Below are 19,757 nucleotides of genomic sequence, written 5' to 3'. Positions count from 1 at the left end.
GGTTGTGGGAATGGGGGTGGGCTAAATGGGTAAGGAGCATTAAGGAATCTACCCCTGAAATCATTGTTGCACTATATGCTAACTAACTTGGATGTAAATTACAAAAATAATTAATTAAAAAATTAAATAAAGAGGCAGGTAGGTATGGCCCCCCTGAGAGGTAACATTTGAGTACCCTTGAGTGGAATGAGAGTGTCTTGGGGCAGCATATTCCAGGCAGAGGGAATAGTCAGGGCAGAGGCCTGCAAGGAGTAGATGCCAGGTATGTGCAGGCAAGGGCTTAGGAGGCAGGGCCTGCAGCAGAGTGAGTGAAGGGAAACATGGAGAAGAAGACCAGGGACTTTGGCAAGTGCCATCTTGCAGGGCCTGCAGGCCACTGTGGGGACTTGATTTCGCAAGTAAAATGGGGAACTTAAATTTTGAAAGGCTGATGCCTTGCTGGTTGCTTTGTCAAGAAGATCGCAAGGGGAGAAGCGGGGAGACCGGTTAGGAGACCACAGTGATCCAGGTAAGAGATCATGGTGGGCAGGACCAGGTGACAATAGGGATAGTAGAAAGTGGTCAGAGTCTGGATAGATTTTGGAGTTAGAGTAAGATTTCCTGGTGGACTGAGCATGTGTGTATGTGTGTGTGCGTGTATGCGTGCGTGTGTGTGTGTGTGTGTGTGAGAGAGAGAGAGAGAGAGAGAGAGACTTGTCAAGGAAAACCTACCCTTACTCCAATTTTGATGAGCTGCTCTCTAGGTCACCTGCAAGGTTGTCATCCTGAGATGTACCTTTATACCCTCCCAGAGATACTTCTTCTCGTGGGTGGGATTTCCCATTTTCTGGGGGGAGTTCATCCTCTGTGACTTCCTTCCTAGGAATGGGTGCACGGGAGGTAAGTTTTTGAGATGTTGCAGGTCTTAAAATCCCTATATTCATCGTAGAATAAGAGTTGAGTCTGGAGTTCTAGGCTGGAAACCATTTTACTTCAATCTTGAGGGCCTTGTCCCATTGACTTCTGGTCACCAGTGTCGCATTTCAGAAGCTACCTGTCATTCTGATTCTTATTCCTGTCCAGGTGACCTTATTTCTTCTCTTTGAAAACCTTCAGAATTTTCTCCTTGAACCCAGTGTTTTAAGTTTGCACAGTGAAGTATCCTAAAAAAAAAAATCCACATTGCTGGCTGTGCAATGGATTCTTTAAAACTTGAAATGCCATCTCCTTCAGTTCTAGGATGTCTGTCTTCTCAGGTTTCTCTATTCTTTCTAGAATTCTTACTCAGATATTGGCTTTTCTGGACTGCTTCTTTCTGTACACCACCAGGGAATTTCCTAGTTCAAATTCTCCTGAACAGAACAGAATTCACCCAACCAGCTCATCTAGTTGAGATAAGCCAGATTAGTCATGAACTGCCAACCAGACAATGAATTGGTTTCCTTTGGCTTCACTTGGTCTAATCAGTTCTTGGTCATGTGACACAGCAGCCACTCCCGGGAGTTCCATCAGCAGGAGGGTAGACGTTTGAGAACAGGCCTATTTTGTTAAGATAGAGCTAACTGCAAATATTCTTTGCTGTCAAGTCTTAGGTCAAGTCATGAGTTCTGGATTAGAAAAATATGATCATAATATATGTATATTTTTTGCCTAGTAAATTATGAAAATATTTTATGTATTTTTAGACTTATGTTCCAGATGGATCAAAGACTAAAGCACTGAAAGAAAGAAACAAAGAAAGAAACAGCAATATATTTGAGGAAACGTGGGTTAATACTTTCCAAACCATGATGTTGGAAAGCTCTTACTAAGACCTGACTGTGAGAACAGAGACCATAAAGGAAAAGATTGATAAATTTAACTATATAAACATGGTAAACTTTTATGTTGAGAAGATTCCAGAAAAATGTAAAACAATAGGGAAATTTGGAACACTTGACAGTTAAGATCCTTAAGATATGAAGAGTGCTTACAAATTAATAAGAAAATTCCATAGAAGAATTGACAAAGCAAAAGAGGCATTTCATAAGAGGAAATACATAGGAAATACATATAGTAGTAGAAATGTGAAAAGAATTCAACCTTATGATAATAAAATAAATGTAAATGGAAAGCAACATTGCTATTGTTGCCAAAGCTTAAAATGGTTGACAAAAGTGTACTGATAAAGAGGGAGATGGGTCCTCTGTTTAATACTGGTGGGACCGTAAATTGCTCTGTCATTTTTCTGAAAACTAATTTATATAATTCTTACACAGTATGTCGAAATATAAAATGCTTAGACTCTCTTATTCAGAAATTACACTTTTAGGGATTTGGATTAAGGAATAATTGTATAAATATGTAAATTTATACACATACATGATCAGTAGTATGGTATTTATAAGACTGAGGAAATAAAAATTATCCAAATTGATAGCAATTAAGGATTGATGGAATAAAAGTTGGTACATGAAAACAATGAAATCTAAAACAAAAAATTTTTTTAAATGGGTACCTGGATGACTCAGTCACTTGATTGTCTGACTCTTGATTTTGGCTCAGGTCATGATCCCACTGTCATGGGATCAACCCCTGAATTGGGAGCAGACTGAGTGTGGAGCCTGCTTGGGATTCCCTCTCCCTCTCTCTCTCTTTCTCCTTCTCTCTCTCTCTCTCTCTCTCTGTTCATAGCACCTGGTACTTTGCAACCATGCAATAATATTTGTTGAATGAGTGAATGAATGAAAGATGGTTTAGAAAGTTCTTCACTGAAAGCTTAACATGATGGAGTGCTAGTAATTTTTTTCTGTGTTCTTTATATTTTCTCTGTCATCTGAGGGGTCCTCAAAATGCTTATTTTTACCAAAACAAGTAAATAATTTAAAAATGTGTGGTATGATGCCTACTGCTGTCCCAAATTTTCACTGCCTGTATAAACTGGCTCAACTCCTCTGGAAAACCATGTGACATTACATTTTTAAAACTCATAGAACGTTCTTTCCCTTTGTCTGTTAATCCTGCATGGGAATGCATGCTAAGGGAAATAACCGCAAAATATCAAATGATGTACGCACCCAAGGATGTTCATCCCAGTTGTTTTTTTCATTTTTTTTTAATATTTATTTTTGAGAGAGAGAGAGGGAGACACAGAATCCAAAGCAGGCTCCCGGCTCTGAGCTGTCAGCACAGAGCCTGATGTCGGGCTCGAACTCATGGACCGTGAGATCATTACCTGAGCCAAAAGCTTAACCCACGGAGCCACCCAGGTGCCTCATCTCAGTTTTTATAGTAGGAAAACAATAACCATGGCCGACCTAAAGGTACCTCTCACGGAGGGAAGAGTAAAAGTAAATTATGGCAAATTCACCAGATGGAATTTCATGTAACTAGTACCGAGTCTGAAGACCCTATAGCAACATGAACAAAAAGGCTGAAAATGCGGGCGTGCAATGGTTTAAATGATGCATAAACAAAATGTTAATGTTGTTGTATTAAGGCTGGAATTCGGGGTGCCATTTCCTTAGACTAGAGGAAAGAACGTGGGTTTTGCAGCTGTGGACAGAGGTTTTTCCCCTGGCATTGCTGAATAGCTGATACACGGCCTTGCTCGGGCAGAGTACGGATGCCACAAATTTTGGTGCCTGTTTTTATTGTTGCTGTTATTGACGATGATGATGGTGGTGGTGGTGGTGATATTTTCAAAAACTTTGCCAGCTCCTGTCACTTAGGAACGGAATGAAAAGTACACTAGCTAAAAAGCGAGGGAGGGAGACTTTTGGAAAATCGAACTTGGGAGTTGGGCCTCTAGCATACAGGGACTCTAGGGGGCCTAGAGCGAGGGAAAGCCGTTTGGGACCACACGGGGGCGCCGGCGCTCATGCCGGGCGAGGTGTTCCGTAGCGCGTCCAGCAGAGGACGCCGCTGGCGGAGGCTGACCCGGGACCGGAAGCCGGGCCGGAGGCTGCCGGGCGCGCTCGCCGACTCCTCCCGCTTCCGCTGCCGTAGCCGCCGCGGATCAGCGTCGAGTTGCCGTTCGCCCTCAGCCGCTACCGCTGCCGCCGCCGCCGCCGCCGCCGAGATGCCGCTGGAGAACCTCGAGGAGGAGGGTCTGCCCAAGAACCCCGACCTGCGCATCGCGCAGCTGCGTTTCCTGCTCAGCCTGCCCGAGCACCGCGGAGACGCGGCCGTGCGCGACGAGCTGATGGCGGCCGTCCGGGATAATAGTGAGGCCCGCGCGAGCGCCGAGTCAGCGGCCTAGGCCCGGGCTGGCCCCGCGTCCCGGAGCCCGCGGGCATTTTCCCCGCAGGGGCTCGGGGCGCCCCGTGACGGGCCCCCGGAGACCAGGCTCGCCTTCTCGGGCTCTCAGGACCTTTCCTCCCTTAGGGGTGCCCTCGGGGCCCTGGCGCCGTGCCGTCAGAGGGGTCTGCGTGTGTGGCGGCCCTTCCCCTCTGAAGGCGGCTTGGGCGGGAGTGCCGAGGTGCCGAGCTGCGTGCCCGGCACAGAAGAAAGGCTCGGGACCTGCCGTCCTCAGCGGCTAGGCCTGGGCGGGGGCGGTCCTGTAAGAGGGGCCAGCTGTCCGCACGGAGGGCAAGTCTGGGGTCGCGGAGTCGTGCGTCGCAGGCACTGGCCCTGGGCTCTGTATCCTTGAACAGGCCTGGCGGCGCGTGTGCACAAACTGGCTTCTTTCCGCTGCTTGAAGGCTTTTTTGGAACAGAAGCCGGCCGGAGGCAAACAGGATTGCCCTGTCCCCAGCCAGGACTGGCTTCGATGCCAACCTCCCAGCAGCAGGCGTTTACGTTTCGCCAGGCCCTTCGCCGGGCTCTGTCCCGTTCCTTCCCGGTGACGGGGAGGACAGCGGCTCGTGCGAGACGAAGAGGGGGGTGGGCACGGACCTGAGGGTACCAGGGGCGCCCGCTCGTAAGTCACGGCCCTCTCTTTGGCTCGCAGACATGGCTCCTTATTACGAAGCCCTGTGCAAATCTCTCGACTGGCAGATGGATACAGACCTGCTCAGTAAGATGAAGAAGGCGAATGAGGAAGAGTTGAAACGTTTGGACGAGGAGCTGGAAGATGCAGAGAAGAATCTGGGAGAGAGCGAAATCCGGGATGCCATGATGGCGAAGGCCGAGTACCTGTGCCGGATAGGTGACAAGGTGAGCCGAGGTGGTCCCCCCGCCCCCCCCCCCCCCCCACCTTGTATAGCCGCAGATAAGCACTTTTCTAGGTTAATAACGTCTCACGTAAAAAATTAACATCCTTCTTAAAAGACAAGGGTAATGTGCTTACCTGGCCTCGTGAATGAGCACAAAAGTGAGTAAAGAGAAAGTTCTGTTGCTCTACTCTGTCAGGAGTGCCATTAAACACGGAAGTGCAGGTGCAGACGTTGTTGTGTACGGCTTCGACAACCACGGGATCATTCCCAGTAGTGCACCTTTCTTTCTCACCTTGCTTGGAAAGCATCGGCTCTTTTGGTGGAGTTAAAAAATTACTCTTTATGGAAGTAAGAGTCGCCTTCTAAGACACCGAACGTGACAGTTAATGCTGAAGTTCTATTTGATTTTTCTTTGTTCCCTGCCTCCTGAAAGGTAACCTTTTTACTTCTTTTATTACAGGCATGTAAATGTACCTGTAGAAACTAGGTAGGATAGTGTTTCAAAAAAAAAAAAAAACTTTTTAGGGGCTTCTGGCTGGCTCCGTGGAGCATGTTGACCCTTGGTCTCAGGGTGGTGAGTTTGAGCCCCCGTAGAGACTACTTAAAAAAATTGTTGTAAATAAGTGGGACGTTAGGGCACCCATGTTGTTTGTTTACTTTTTCATTCAGCATTACGTCATGATCTTTCCATGTTAACGTACATAACTCTCGCTCATTCTGGGTAATTCCTAGCTAGTAGTCCACTGTAGGGCTGTTTCCTTGGCCCTTCAGCCAATAGTGGACGTGTATGTTCTTTTCAGCTGTTTGTGCTGGTTGCTTCAGTGGGCTTCCTTGTGTATGTATGCTCATGTTCTCTCGAGAGTATTCTGGGAAATGACTTTGCTGGGACAGGGAAGGATTTTTGTAACTTCATATATATGGCCGGTTCTTCCACATATCAGGCAACCTGGTTTCTTTCCCGTCAGTGCACGAGAGGAAATACCTACAGGTGTTAGATCTTTTGAATTTTTAATTTAGCAGCTGTGTTAATAGTGGGTAAGAGGATGGGCTTTGAATGTCATTAATTTTAAGTTGTGCCTCCTGAAGTATTTAGATGACAGATGTCGTGGCATCAGTATAAAAAAGTGTAATAGTGTGGATTCTTGGATCAGATGGGCCGGGTTAGAGTTCTGGTTTCAGTAATTATGATTTACTGGACCCTCCATTTCCTCATCTGTAAAATGGGGATAATGACAGTTCGTACTTAGGGTTAAAGATGGGGGCAGAGAGCTTAGCTTCGTACCCGGCAAAGAGTGCTTAAATGTTAATGACAAGAGTTATTGTTATTTTAGGCTTAAAACAAGTTTTTTCTTCTTGTACATGTAATATGTGGTCACTAAAAATTTGGAAAAATCAGAAGAGTGTAAAAATAGCTGATAGTTTGTGTGGTTTTCCCAGTTGTGTAATGTGCTTTGGTTTTAAAGAGCGTACGTTATTACGCGTGAGTGAGCAACTTAAAGCTGTTGATTCTGGATTTGAGTTTCAACAAGGACACGGTTGAGTCAACATCAGGGGTTATCCCTTGGTGATGTGCTCCTATCATTTTCCATGCTTATTAAGTAACTTTTCATTTTTTCCCTCCCATTTACTCTGATTTTTAAAAAATGTGTTTTTGCTTATTTTGGGGGGGGGGGGAGCGTGAGCAGGGGAGGGGCAAAGAGAGAGGGAGAGAGAATCCTAAGCAGGCTCTGCACTGCCAGCATAGAGCCCGACTCGGGCCTTGAACTCAGGAACCTTGAGGTCATGACCTGAGCCGAAATCATGAGTCGGTCACTTAACTGAGCCACCTAGGCGCCCCTACTCTCATTTTTAATATGTTATTTACTCTTACTTAATGGATTTTTATTATTCACTGTGTTACCATTGACTACAGTCCTTATTCTTCATGGTGCTCATTTTGTTACAGACGGGTTAGTGGAAACTCCTTCAAGAAGGTTTTTTTTGTTTGACATCTCATTGGTCATCCTTATTTTCTCATATGAGAGGATGTTACAGGCTCACCTGTTATTTTTACTCTCCAAACCTGGAATCATCTGTTTCTCAGGGTGGGAAGGGAGTTGTACTTAGAAACCAAGATCTGATGGTTTCTATGGCTGTGCCCATTGTCTTGCTAGCCCCTATTATTAATTTAAGAGGTGTAATTTATAATCACATAAAACAAGGCCAGACACATACTAAGAAGTACCAAGTATAGGGGTGTCTGGGTGGCTCAATGGGTTAAGCCCCTGTCTTCGGTTGAGGTCATGATCTCAGGGTTCATGAGTTTGAGCCCCACATCGGACTCTGCTGTCAGCGCAGAGCCTCATTGGGATCCCTCCCCGTCTTGTGCACATGCTCATGCTCTCTCTCTCTCAAAAATAAACACTAGAAAAAAAAGAAGTACCAAGTATAGACAAATGATTGTATTTACGTTGGTATTTTTAAAGCAGTAGAAACATCTTAGGGGCACCTGTATGGATCAGTCAGTTAAGTCTCTGGCCCTAGATTTCAGTTCAGGTCGTGATCGCACGGTGAGTGAATTTGAGCCTTGCGTTGGGTTTCCAGCTGGCAGTGGAGCCTGCTTGGGATATTCATTCATTCATTCTCTGTCTTTCCCTCTCTCCCCCCCCCCCTTCCCCTCTCTCCCCCTCTCCCCCTCTCCCCCTCTCCCCCTCTCCCCCTCTCCCCCTCTCCCCCTCTCCCCCCTTCTCCCTCCACTCCCCCATCCTTCCCCAGCTCATGCTTTCTCTCAAAGTACATAAACTTAAAAAAAAAAATCTCATCCCACAGTGCTTTAACATAAAATTAAATAAACATTCCTTTGTACTTTCATAGACAATGATTTAGGGAAAGTTTCTATTAACCTTTTAAGTAGTGTGATCATTTACAATAAAGTATAGTATAATTAAGAGGAAAAGTACTGAAAATGTGGAGCAAAGAATATTGAAATAATTGTGAATAAATTGTGAATATTTTTCTTACATTATTTTTTAGAATGTTGAATATATGTTTAGGCATATTTGATGTATTTTTTGTACAAGTGGAGAGAAAAGTACAATGAACCTTCATGTAGTTATCACCCACTTTCGACAATTATCAGTTTATGCCTAAGTTATTTTATCCCTGCTCCTACCTGTTCCTTCTACCCATTGTTAAGAAAATTCCAGACAGCTGATAGTTTTTGAAACTTTCAACTTTTCTCACCTGTTGCCTTGCTTTTCTTGACAGGAGGGTGCTCTGACAGCCTTTCGCAAGACATATGACAAAACCGTGGCCTTGGGTCACCGACTGGATATTGTGTTTTATCTTCTTAGGATTGGCTTATTTTATATGGATAATGATCTCATCACACGAAACACAGAGAAGGCCAAAAGGTACTCTTTAATGCTGGGGATATATTCTCTCTCAATTATGCTATAAATAAGAAACCGATGTGAGAAATTTGCCTCTTTTATTTACAACTAATAAATTGGTCAAATAATTCAAGTACTTATTTAGTAAAATATCTTCTTTAAATATTTTTTGATTCAAGTTGTTGTTTTCTCTTTGAAAATAACACAAAATTGATAAAAAGTGGCCTTGTCTATTTCCAGATTGTGACCTTACTATTTTTTATTTATAGCTTAATAGAGGAAGGAGGAGATTGGGACAGGAGAAACCGCCTAAAAGTATATCAAGGTCTTTACTGTGTGGCTATTCGTGATTTCAAACAGGCAGCTGAACTCTTCCTTGACACAGTTTCAACATTTACATCCTATGAACTTATGGATTATAAAACCTTTGTGACTTACACTGTCTATGTCAGCATGATTGCCTTAGAAAGACCTGATCTCCGGGAAAAGGTAACGACTACATCTTTAATACTCCTATTTAAAAACTACTCACTGCTTTTCTAACTTAAGTACTCACGAAAGCACACATTTGTGTTTGTTTCTTTTTAATTTGTAGGTGATTAAAGGAGCAGAGATCCTGGAGGTGTTGCACAGCCTTCCGGCAGTTCGGCAGTATCTGTTTTCCCTCTATGAATGTCGTTACTCGGTTTTCTTCCAGTCGTTAGGTAAGGATAGAGTTCAGTTGCTCGTGTTGGTTGTCTGTCTTCGTCTTAATCCTGATTCGGTGTGCAGATAACTAAGGTGACTTTTTATATATGTGAAAAACACTGCGCAGGTAGCTGCTGGTCTTTGATCGGTGCGGCTAATGTTTTGCCCCTTTTGTTTAGGGAGTGGGGTGAGCAGGCTGTGACCTGTTTTTGTATAGCCCAGTAGGCAAGATTGATGTTCACACCGTTAAAGGTTTGTTTGAAAAAAGCTTTTTTTTTAAGTTCATTTATCTTGAGAGAGTGCCCATGTGCAAGCAGGAGGGGGAGAGAGAATACCAAGCAGCCTTGGTATCAGCTCAGCACAGAGCCTGATGCGGGTCTCCATCTCTGTGAGATCATGACCCGAGCCAAAGTTGAATCATGTGCTTAACCAACTGAGCAACCCAGATACCCGTTTAAAATTTTTTTTAAAGAACTAAAAAAATAACAAAATGTTGTTTTTTTTTTAAAGAACTGAGAAGAATATGTGACAGAGGGCTTTGTGCCTGTCAGTGGCTTCAAAATGTTTACCGTCTGGCCCTCTGATGAGGAAGTTTGGTAGACTCCCTGATTGAGAGTCTTACGGGGGTAGAAGTCAGAAGTGAGCACATAGTCAGTTACAAGTATTGAGTTTTATGGGGAAAGATGTGAGGGAATCCTTCATTTCCTGTTGGGTTAATGTTAATTGAGCCTTGAATTCAACTGTGAGTCATTCTTTATGCAGTATGTAAATCTTTGGCTGATTTGCAAATCATTTTCAAGGGCTGTGAGTTGAGAAAATAATTTCGTGAAAGTACTTGTGGTATCCCTCCAAAAGTAGTTAAATGATCCTACCCAAATCTGCTGGATTTTCCTGTCGTCCCCATTCCTTTGTGGTCATTTGGTTTTCTGTTGTTGAGCACAAATACTAAGATGATAAAAAAATTGCCTTGCATCAAGTCAACCCAAAGGTCCTTCCTAAATGATCTTCCTGAAACTTGAAGAACTTGGCATTGATACATTTTCTTGCTTATGCAGCAAATTCCAGAAAGTATTTGCTTCAATAGATAGCTTTCACGAGAATTGTTAAGGGTGGGGATGGGACTCTAATGCTTGTTCGATTTTTGAAGTGGGTTTTGGCCTGATGTTTGTGGAGTGCTTTCTCTATGCACTAAAAGTTAGGCTGCTTTTTGAGAATTGATGTCACTTACCTAATGTGACGTGGGAACAGGGCCGTTACCATGATGCGTTTCCTGCTTGGCTTCATCTTCTCATGCATACTCAGATGTGTTTGCACACAGGATTGTATTGCAGAATTATCGTTCTTCCTTTTTTATGCTTGTGGGTCTCCTGGTCATTACTGCGCTCAAATGTGGGGCCTTTCCCCTCTTCAGAATGAATCCCTCCCCTGCATTCCTGAGGAGCTCTTATTTCATGCCCCTTCCTCTTTTTTTACTGAGAAATAAATTACATACCATAAAGTTCACCTGTTTCAAGTGTAAAATTTGGTGGCCTTATTGGACAAAGTTGTGCAGTTGTCATGAATTCCTAAATATCTTCACCCTGAAAGGAAATCTGGAAGCATTGAGCTGTCACTTCCCATTCTTCCCCCAGCTACCACTAATCTTTCTATCTCCATGGATTTGCATATTTTTACTCTGACATTTCCTATAAATGGCGTCACATACATGTGGCACTTTGTGCCTGGTTTCTGTTGCCCATTTCATCGGTCATCTTGTTGTGACATCTACCAGTGCTGCATTTAGTTTTATGGCTGAATGATCCTCCATTGTATGGATATACTACACTTTTAAAACCCCTTCATCAGTTGATGAACATTGGGTTGTCTCTCCTTTTTGGCTGTGATGGGCATTTGTGTGTGTTTCGTGCAGACCTTTGTTTTCATTTCTCTCGTGTGTATATGTACTTAGTAGTGAAACTCCTGGATCATGTGGTAATTCTTTGATTAATATTTCAGGAACTGCTAAGCTGTTTTCCAAAGCAGCTGTATCATTTCAAGTCTCCACCAGCCGCGTGTGCAAGTTTGTTTCCTCACGTCCAGTACTTGTTACTGTCTTTGTGATTATAGACATCTTAGTGGGTGTGAAGTGCTATCTGGTGGTTTTGACATTTCTCTGACTCTGATCTGTCTGATGTTGAACCTCTTGTGTGCTTATTGGTCATACGACCCATTTTTACAAGAGCACATGACTTTGTGGTTCTTTCTTAGTTTGTCTCTTCCAACTAGAATTGTTGGGAGTTTTTTTTTTTTTTTAATCTTTGTAATGAACTTGACTACCAGTACATTGCCTGTATATTAGTAAGTGCTCTGTACAAATGTCTGTTGCGTTAATTAAATCAATAACTTAAGAGAAAAGTGAGGAAAAAATACTATCGTATATGAAATTGATGGCTTTGGAAACTGGTTAAGGTATTAACCTCCTCCTACGCTCCCCATCCCTAATCAGTCTTTTATTTAAACATTGTGGATAACAGTTTTTATCTGTACCAGATTAATATGTTGCCCAGATACTTTAGATGCAGAAGACAGAATGGTTAAATTTTTTTGATGACAAAGTCATTATTTGTATCATTTCTTCTCTAGTATAGTGAGACATGTAGGGTTTATTGGGTTTTATGAGCCTTTTTTGCTTCTCCAGATGGTTATAGAGTGTGCTTTAAAATATTTCATTTGAAAAAGGAAACTGCATCTTTTTCTAGGTAATATGTGATTGTTTTTAAAATTAAAAATAGAGAAAATCCTATTCCCACATCCATAACTGTGTTCACTCATCAAATTCTTCCAGAGAGAACCATTTTATAGATCTTTCCAAATCTTTTATTCATTCAACATACTTGAAGAAATGGAAAACAACATAACAAAAAACCCAAGGTTGTACGTACGCATGGAGAAATTTCAAAGAATGTTATTTAAAGAAGAAAATGGGTCTCCCTAACTGATGCTTGCCAGGGTCCTTTCTCTAGAGGTGTTTACTGCTCTCAAGTTTCAAATGTGTCCTTCAGGGACATTTGTGTCCACAGATACAAGCATGTAACACCATCGTTAAACATATGTGGGTGTATTTTACATGCTGTTTCCTAAGTCGCTTTTTTTTCTCTTCTCAGTATACGTGAATATCTTTTCATGTCTCTATAAAAATAGTTGGTCATTGAGTTAGTATTTGTAAGCAGCTGTCACGTATCAGACACTGCATATGTGGTGGCAAATCAAACACGCGGAGCTGCTTGGACGTTCTGGTTACCCTCTTTTTTTTTTTTTTTAATTTTTTTTTTTTTTTTAAGGTTTTATTTATTTTTGAGACAGAGAGAGACAGAGCATGAACGGGGGAGGGGCAGAGAGAGAGGGAGACACAGAATCGGAAGCAAGCTTCAGGCTCTGAGCTGTCAGCACAGAGCCCGACGCGGGGCTCGAACTCGCGGACCGCAAGATCGTGACCTGAGCTGAAGTCGGACGCTTAACCGACTGAGCCACCCAGGCGCCCCTCTGGTTACCCTCTTAAAAGACCTTCTGTTTCAGCGTGTTGGATGTGCCATAATCCATCCTCTACTGATGAAAAATTACGCTGTTTACAGTTTTCTCCTATTGTGAACAACTTTGTTTTGAACATTCTCTTATAATTCATTTTTTCTATTTCCACTTATTTCCTTAGGAAGAAACCCAAGAAAGTGAATTTTACAAAGTATAAACACAATACATCTTGATCACTGTTGCCCTCCAGAAATACTCTGCCAATTTACATTTACACTTTTTTATTGAAGTATAACTGAAATGCAATGTCGGTTTCAGGTGGACAACATGGTGATTTGATGTTTATATACATTGTGAAATGATCACCATATAAATCTTGTTACCATCTGTCACCATACAAAGTTAATACATTATTGACTATATTCTGTGTCCCCATGGATTTATTTTATGTATAAACCATTTCTACTCTCAAATCATTTTAAGAGAGCCTGGCCCCTTGCCCCCGTACTGCTAACCAGTCTGAGAGGAGGAAAATAATTATGTTGATATTTTATTCATTTCTTGTTTCCAGGGATGGTTTATATTTAACTCTTCAGTGTTCTTTTAAATGGCACATAAATGACAGAAGATGTTTTATGTTAGGCTTATGGATATGACCCATCCTGACCAACAGTTAGATTCCCTGTCTCCTCCCTGGGTTTTCTTGCTGTATTTTCCAGTTTTATGGAGATAGGACATATTGTGTAAGTTTAAGCTATACAACATAATGACTTGATATTTATGCATTTATTTTATTCATGTGAATAAGCATTATCTTGTTATAGGGCCATTGGTTTCCATGTTGCTAAACCACGCATTGCTTCACTCAGCCTTCTCTCCTTTGATGTTGACCAAAGGACATGATGTTCTCCTTTGCATCATGCCCGCATCTTTGTTCTCTTGAACGATAACACACCTTTGTTTTCCCCAGACCTACCACCTTATCCTTTGTCAGACCTCTTAGTGACTGCCTCAGACTTGGTCATTGCTCTTGTCCCCGTCTTCATTCTGTCAAGTACATCTGGATGGCAGTGATTTCCAAATTCATGTCTCCAGCCTCAAACTTTCCAGTGAGCGCCAGACCCATGCCTGAATGTCTCCTTAATATCTTCACTTGGATGTCTAAAAGGGGAATCCACATGAACACTGTGAATCTCCCTTTCCCTGCCTCCAAAAAACCTCCCAAACCAAGAAACAAAACAAAACAGTTCTCCTTCTCCAGGGATTTGCATCTTGTTAAAGCCAGAAACATAAGTATATTTTTTATTTTTTTGGTCTTGGTTACCTTCCTTCTCCCCATATCTGTCTCTGTGTTGCTGTGTTTTGAATCTGTCCTCCTTTCTATTCTGGGCCGAGCTGGGCTCTTCCTGCCTTGGGACTTCTGCATTATTTGCATTGCTCTGTGCCTCCTGCTGTTTGGCCACTTCCTCAGAGGGGTTCCCTGTCCACCCCAAACCACAGGAAGGCCTCCTAGTCACTGTTACGTCGCTCTTCTGTTTTCTACACAGAATTTATTACTAAGAATGTCTTGTATATTCATTTATCTCTTTTCTTTGAAAACTTAGTTTCTGTGGTAGCAGGGTCTTGGCTTTTTGGTTTACTGCCGTGTCCTTACTCTTCAGAGCAGTGATGCATAGTAGTTATGTAGTAAAATAATTTGTGTGGATTGTTCGTTAATATCCCATATATATATTTTAACCACTTTTAGTGACTTCTAAGAGCTCCTTAGAACCAAAGCTATTAATTCTTATGTTATAAACATGGTCTCTGATTTCTCTCTTACAATTTGTCATCTTATTTGTTGCAGCTGTTGTGGAACAGGAAATGAAAAAGGACTGGCTTTTTGCTCCTCATTATCGATACTATGTAAGAGAAATGAGAATTCATGCATACAGCCAGCTGCTGGAATCCTATAGGTCATTAACTCTTGGCTATATGGCAGAAGCCTTTGGTGTTGGTGTGGAATTCATTGATCAGTAAGTTTAACAATTATGTTAATGTAGATCCCTTGAAGTTATGTGTCAACTTGTACATTTTCTCAATGGAAGTTGCTTCCCTCAATTGTAAAAAAAAAAAGTGAGTTTTTCTCTAAATATTATCAAAACAGTCATCTGTCATTTCTGCCTTCATGACATGCCCCTTTTAGTAACAGATGGGGATATCAAGTTGTGGAGAGGTTAAGTGATTTTGCGAAAAGGTTGTTAGGACCAGTTACTACTACGATAGTATCGTGTTCCTTCTCTGTGGACTACATTGCTGCTATAGTAATGACTCTGATGCCTTTCTTAGACCTCACATTAAGATCCTACTGTCTCTGGTAATGCCTCAGGTTTTTTGGCTACTGCTGCTATTCCGGTCACATTAGTTGTTAAAAATGGGACTTTTAGCCCTTGAATCAGTGATTCATCAAATACTTGCTAAGCCTTTATGCTGTGGTTGGCGCTGTTCCAGGTCCTTGTCGTTATGGGCTTTAATACTCTTTATATGGGGAGAGTTAGCTGGTAGGCAAATCAATACATAAGGTAAATTGAGATAGAAATGAATCTGTGGAGACAATGGAACAGAAAGATGTGTTTGGCTGCAGTGTATTGGTAGTGTTGGGGGGGGGGGTGGGGAGCTGTGGGAGAGTCAGGCAGATACGTGTTTGTTTGTGCAGGGCCTGGTAGGCCATGGTATGGAGCTTTGGTTTTAATCTAGGCCCTGTGGAAAGCCCCTGGAGGATGTTACGCATGAAGAGTGATACGTTTTCATGCTGTGTCTTAGACTGCAAGGGGACAGGGAGACTAGTTGAGCTGGCCGTTCAGTACAGTAGCTCATGGAGGAAATAGGTGGTGCCCTGGACAAGGGTGTGGGAGGAGTACACATTCAGAATATGTGCTGTCCTTAGAGTATCTGGATCAGTGCTTCCCAAATACAGGTCTTATAAACGTTGGTGATAGTTTTCAGTGGCCCACAATGAACAAGATGGTAAAGTTAAATCATGCTATATTTCATTTAAAAAAAGAACATTCTCATTTTAGGGGTTGGATTTTTCTGGTTTATTATGAAAAATTTCAAATCTGTAGGAAATGCTAAGGGGTTACGGTGTTGATTGTATCGTTAACATTTTGTTGTATCTGGTTTACTCTGTATCTGTATATCCTAGGTTTCAAACATTTCAAAGTAAAGTTTAGCCACCCGTACATTCCATCCCTACTTGCTTCAGCATGCATATTTGCTTATAGGCTTGTTTGGAGGTAATGTTTACATCTGGGTGAGAGACACAGATCTTCAGTAGGACCTGAGCTCCTCTATTGAGCTGTCACTATCAGAAATCCCCTTATACTCTTCCTTTGAAAGAAAAAAGGCAGTGATTGTTTTGTTTGCATTTTAAAAATTATTGTTACCAAAATAGAAGGCTGGTATGCCTAGGTTGGTTTTCTGAATTGAACTAGTCTGTGAAATTCCAATCTGGTAACTACTGCCCAGCAGAGTTGGTTCCTGGAATGGGGGGTGTCCGTTAAGAATGTGATTGTTCAGGACTCACTGGAAGGGGTGGCTTACTGTGGTGAGTAGTGCATGCAAAACCAGGGCTGGCCTGGCTGCTTCTAGCTTTCTCACTGAATAGCTATGTGGCCTTGGTCTGATTCCGTCCCTTCCTCAGTTTCTTAACTGTGCCACGGAGGTGATCCAGCCTTCGCTACTTGGGGGCTATTTGAGGCTCAAAATGACATTGTGGATAAGGTGCAGAACAGCAGGAATGTGCCATTAGACATACTGCAGTGTTCAACTTCCTATGATGACCTGAGTTCTGGATGGTGTATTTCAGATGGTATGTGACTTTTTTTCCTTCATGGTTGCAGGCCGGCTCTAAAGGCAAAAGTTGTATGTACACACAGAGCTCTAGTTGTTACCTAGAAATAAATTTCTGACACCCAATTCACATCTGGGTTTTTCCTGGATCCCTTTTTTTTTTTTAATGTTTATTTTTAAGAGAGAGGGAGAGACCGAGTACAAGCGGGGGAGGGGCAGAGAGAGCGGGAGACACAGAATCTGAAGCAGGCTTCAGGCTCTGAGGTGTCAGCACAGAGCTGGAGGTGGGGCTTGAACCCACAAGCCGCGAGATGACGACCTGAGCCGAAGTCGGAGGTTTGACGGACTGAGCCACCCAGGCACCCCTTCCTGGATCCTTTTTATTCCTCCCTTTAAGAAGGGTCTGAATTAGTAATTTTGAACATAATTCTCCATCACTCTTCCACTTCCTTAGATATTGTTGGAGAATGGGAAGGAGCCATTACTTGAGTAAACACTACTCTCTTGACAGGTTTAAGGTTACCCGTGATCTGCATTACACCATTTTGTGTTGGTAGGTCTTCTGCTTGAAACCTGGGATGCAAATCTGGTTTTTAGGTTATTTGTTCAGTAAGTACTCCGTTCATCCTTGCTGCATACTTTCTGTGTGTGTGGCACCATGCTGCAGGCTTGGGAAAATACTCCCTGCTGGCAGGACGAGCAAACGTGGGATGTGTTCGGTTGGCACAGAGGAGAGGACAGGTGGTTTGGATCTAAAGCAGGGAAATGGGACCTGCATGCAAACCTGGGGACTTACCAGTTAAGTTTTGTTGTAAACAGCAGGGAAGCTGCGCCCAGATTATTCTTGGGGTGTAGAGTTCAGAATGAGCATACCTGGGAGTCAGTATGTGTAATTCAAGTGCCTGAGAAACGGACACAGATGGCTCCTTGTGCACCTTTAGACTTGAGGTCATTGCATTTTTAAGATTTCCCTAAGAAGGTAAGGAATAGGGGGCTTTCTCGGTGGAAGCAGCAGCACAAAAAATGTAGGAGGGTGTGGTGTGTTAGGAGGGTGTGTCTGTTCAGAAACAGACAAGCAGGGTTCTGAATGCCAGACTGAGGAGTCTGCCCCACCAGTCCAGGCACAGGTAAGTGAGGCTCTGAAATCTGGGGGTGCTGGGAGTGACAAGCACCTTGGGCATCCACGGTCAGGCTCTGGGGTTGAGCAGTCTGTCCTAACCTCAGCAGAGGGCATTCTGGAGTTTGTGTCTAGAGCTTGTGTGTAAGTCAGAGCTGCTTTCAGAGGTTCCCGGATCTGGGTGCAACCATTAAGGCTGCCGGTGGTTACATTTGGTGTAATTTTCTGTGTGAACCTCAGTGCCAGAGTAGTAGTTGTAAATGGGTTAGCAGCTGCCTCTGGAAATGGAACTATTTCAGTCTTTGCAAAACGAACACAAGTGAGTTTAGACAACCCAAAAAAGTTGAAAAAGACCAGTGGTTGGATCAGATAGATTTTTGAGGGAGAGTAAGTGTGCCACCTGTGTATCTGTCTGTACCTATCTCCCAATAGCATAGCTTTTTCAGCTTTCAAGCTCTTTGAAGCTCATAACCAGATTTTCCGAAATTATACATTTCCTTATTAAAAATGCTAATTCTTTCTCACTCTTAATACCAAGATTCAATAATAACGTTTAGTTCCTTTGCATCTTATTATATCACTCGCTCTTCTGTAAGTGGGAGACATTACTTTCTTCTCCCCAGTATGATGGCATTACAGCTTTGATTTGCATTTTTAATGAGTAAAATGGATCTTCCTTGTGTATATAACTTTGCCCACATTTTCATGAGCCATTTGATCTGTGGGTTGTTTTTTTGGTTTTTCTTTTTTGTAATTTACACTGCCAACATCTTCTGTCCATGTTGTCATTTAGTTTGTGACTTGGTTTTGGTGATGGTATCCTATGTAGAAATTCTCTTTACATAACCAGGTTTATCAGGGGGTTTTTAAATAGAGTTTCTGGGATTTGTCACAATTAGTTGCCTTAATACCATTCTCAGCACTTTTGTCAGAGATTTGTTAAGATTCAGTCTCTTTTTTGTTGGTGTTCATATGCTAGGATCAGGATGTTTTAGCGTCTGGGAAAGTAATATGTCATATACTTTGTATTTAAATTGAGCTGTTCTATTACAAGTAGATTATTTTAAAGAAGTCATCTTTCCATTTATTCTCTTGGGTAGCATTGCAAAGTCTTCAGCTTTTGTACATCTGTAAGCATTTACTTTTCCCTCTGTGTTGGTAGACGATCTCTGGTAATGCTAGTCCCGTCTGACCATGTTCTAGATAGCTTCAGTTTGAGGTTTGGGGTCATGACTGTATAGGTATTCCGAAAGACCTTTTTCACAACAGACTAATATCATCTGTTCATTCCTGATCCTAATTTAGCCTGGCATCTTCTTAGGTCTTAAAAATAATTTGCCAGCTTTTTTTTTTCCACCTCCATGCTCAGAAGGGATTTTGAAAATCCAGAGCATGATCTGCTCTTGTTGTATCACGTGCCCCTGCCCCACTTGTTTCTGTCCCTCCAGGCTTTTCTTTGGAGCTTTAAAGATGTGCTTACAAATAATTTCATTCACTAAATAGGAAATTTCGTACTCAGCAGAGGAGCCTGCAGTATGCCAAGATCTTCTCAGCTACTGCGTATTCAATAGCTCAGCCTGGAAGCAAACTAAATGTCCCCTTGAGAGAGAGTGGAAACATGTATTTAGGGCAGTTTATGTTTTTTAAGAATTCTGTATAAGGCTAACACTAATGCCTTTCCCCCCCCCCGCCCCCCCTCTTGATTACAGGGAACTCTCCAGATTTATTGCTGCAGGGAGACTACACTGCAAAATAGATAAAGTAAATGAAATAGTGGAAACCAACAGGTACTGTTAAGTTTGTGTATCACTGTGTATCAGAATAAGGGGCATTCTTTTAAAAGCAGGCCGACTACTGTTGTGGAGTAATGTGACTGGTAAATAATGCCATCTTTTTCTTGAATTTATTTATAGACCTGATAGCAAGAACTGGCAGTACCAAGAAACTATCAAGAAAGGAGATCTGCTACTAAACAGAGTTCAGAAACTTTCCAGAGTAATTAATATGTAAAACCATGTAAACCAAGGATTTCCTTTAGAGATAACTATTTGGAATTTTTATAGCTTACTTTACTATGTGCCCAGTTCAACTGTATAAAATAAACACTGCATTGTTGTTTCTTTCGATTTAC

General features: G+C 42.3%; 1 protein-coding gene across 1 annotated transcript; it reads left to right on the top strand.

Moving 5' to 3' along the window:
• Positions 1-3,963: 3,963 nt before the first annotated feature.
• On the top strand, positions 3,964-19,752 carry PSMD6 (proteasome 26S subunit, non-ATPase 6). Its single transcript, XM_042929902.1, has 8 exons — positions 3,964-4,184; positions 4,909-5,114; positions 8,360-8,505; positions 8,754-8,973; positions 9,080-9,188; positions 14,525-14,693; positions 19,336-19,413; positions 19,540-19,752. Exons 1-8 carry the CDS (start codon positions 4,040-4,042, stop codon positions 19,634-19,636), a joined length of 1,170 nt encoding a protein of 389 aa, XP_042785836.1. The 5' UTR covers positions 3,964-4,039; the 3' UTR covers positions 19,637-19,752.
• Positions 19,753-19,757: the final 5 nt, after the last annotated feature.

Source organism: Panthera leo, chromosome A2 (genome assembly GCF_018350215.1).
Source record: "Panthera leo isolate Ple1 chromosome A2, P.leo_Ple1_pat1.1, whole genome shotgun sequence".
Classification (NCBI taxonomy): Eukaryota; Metazoa; Chordata; class Mammalia; order Carnivora; family Felidae; genus Panthera; species Panthera leo.
This window is presented reverse-complemented; position numbering and strand designations above follow the sequence as displayed.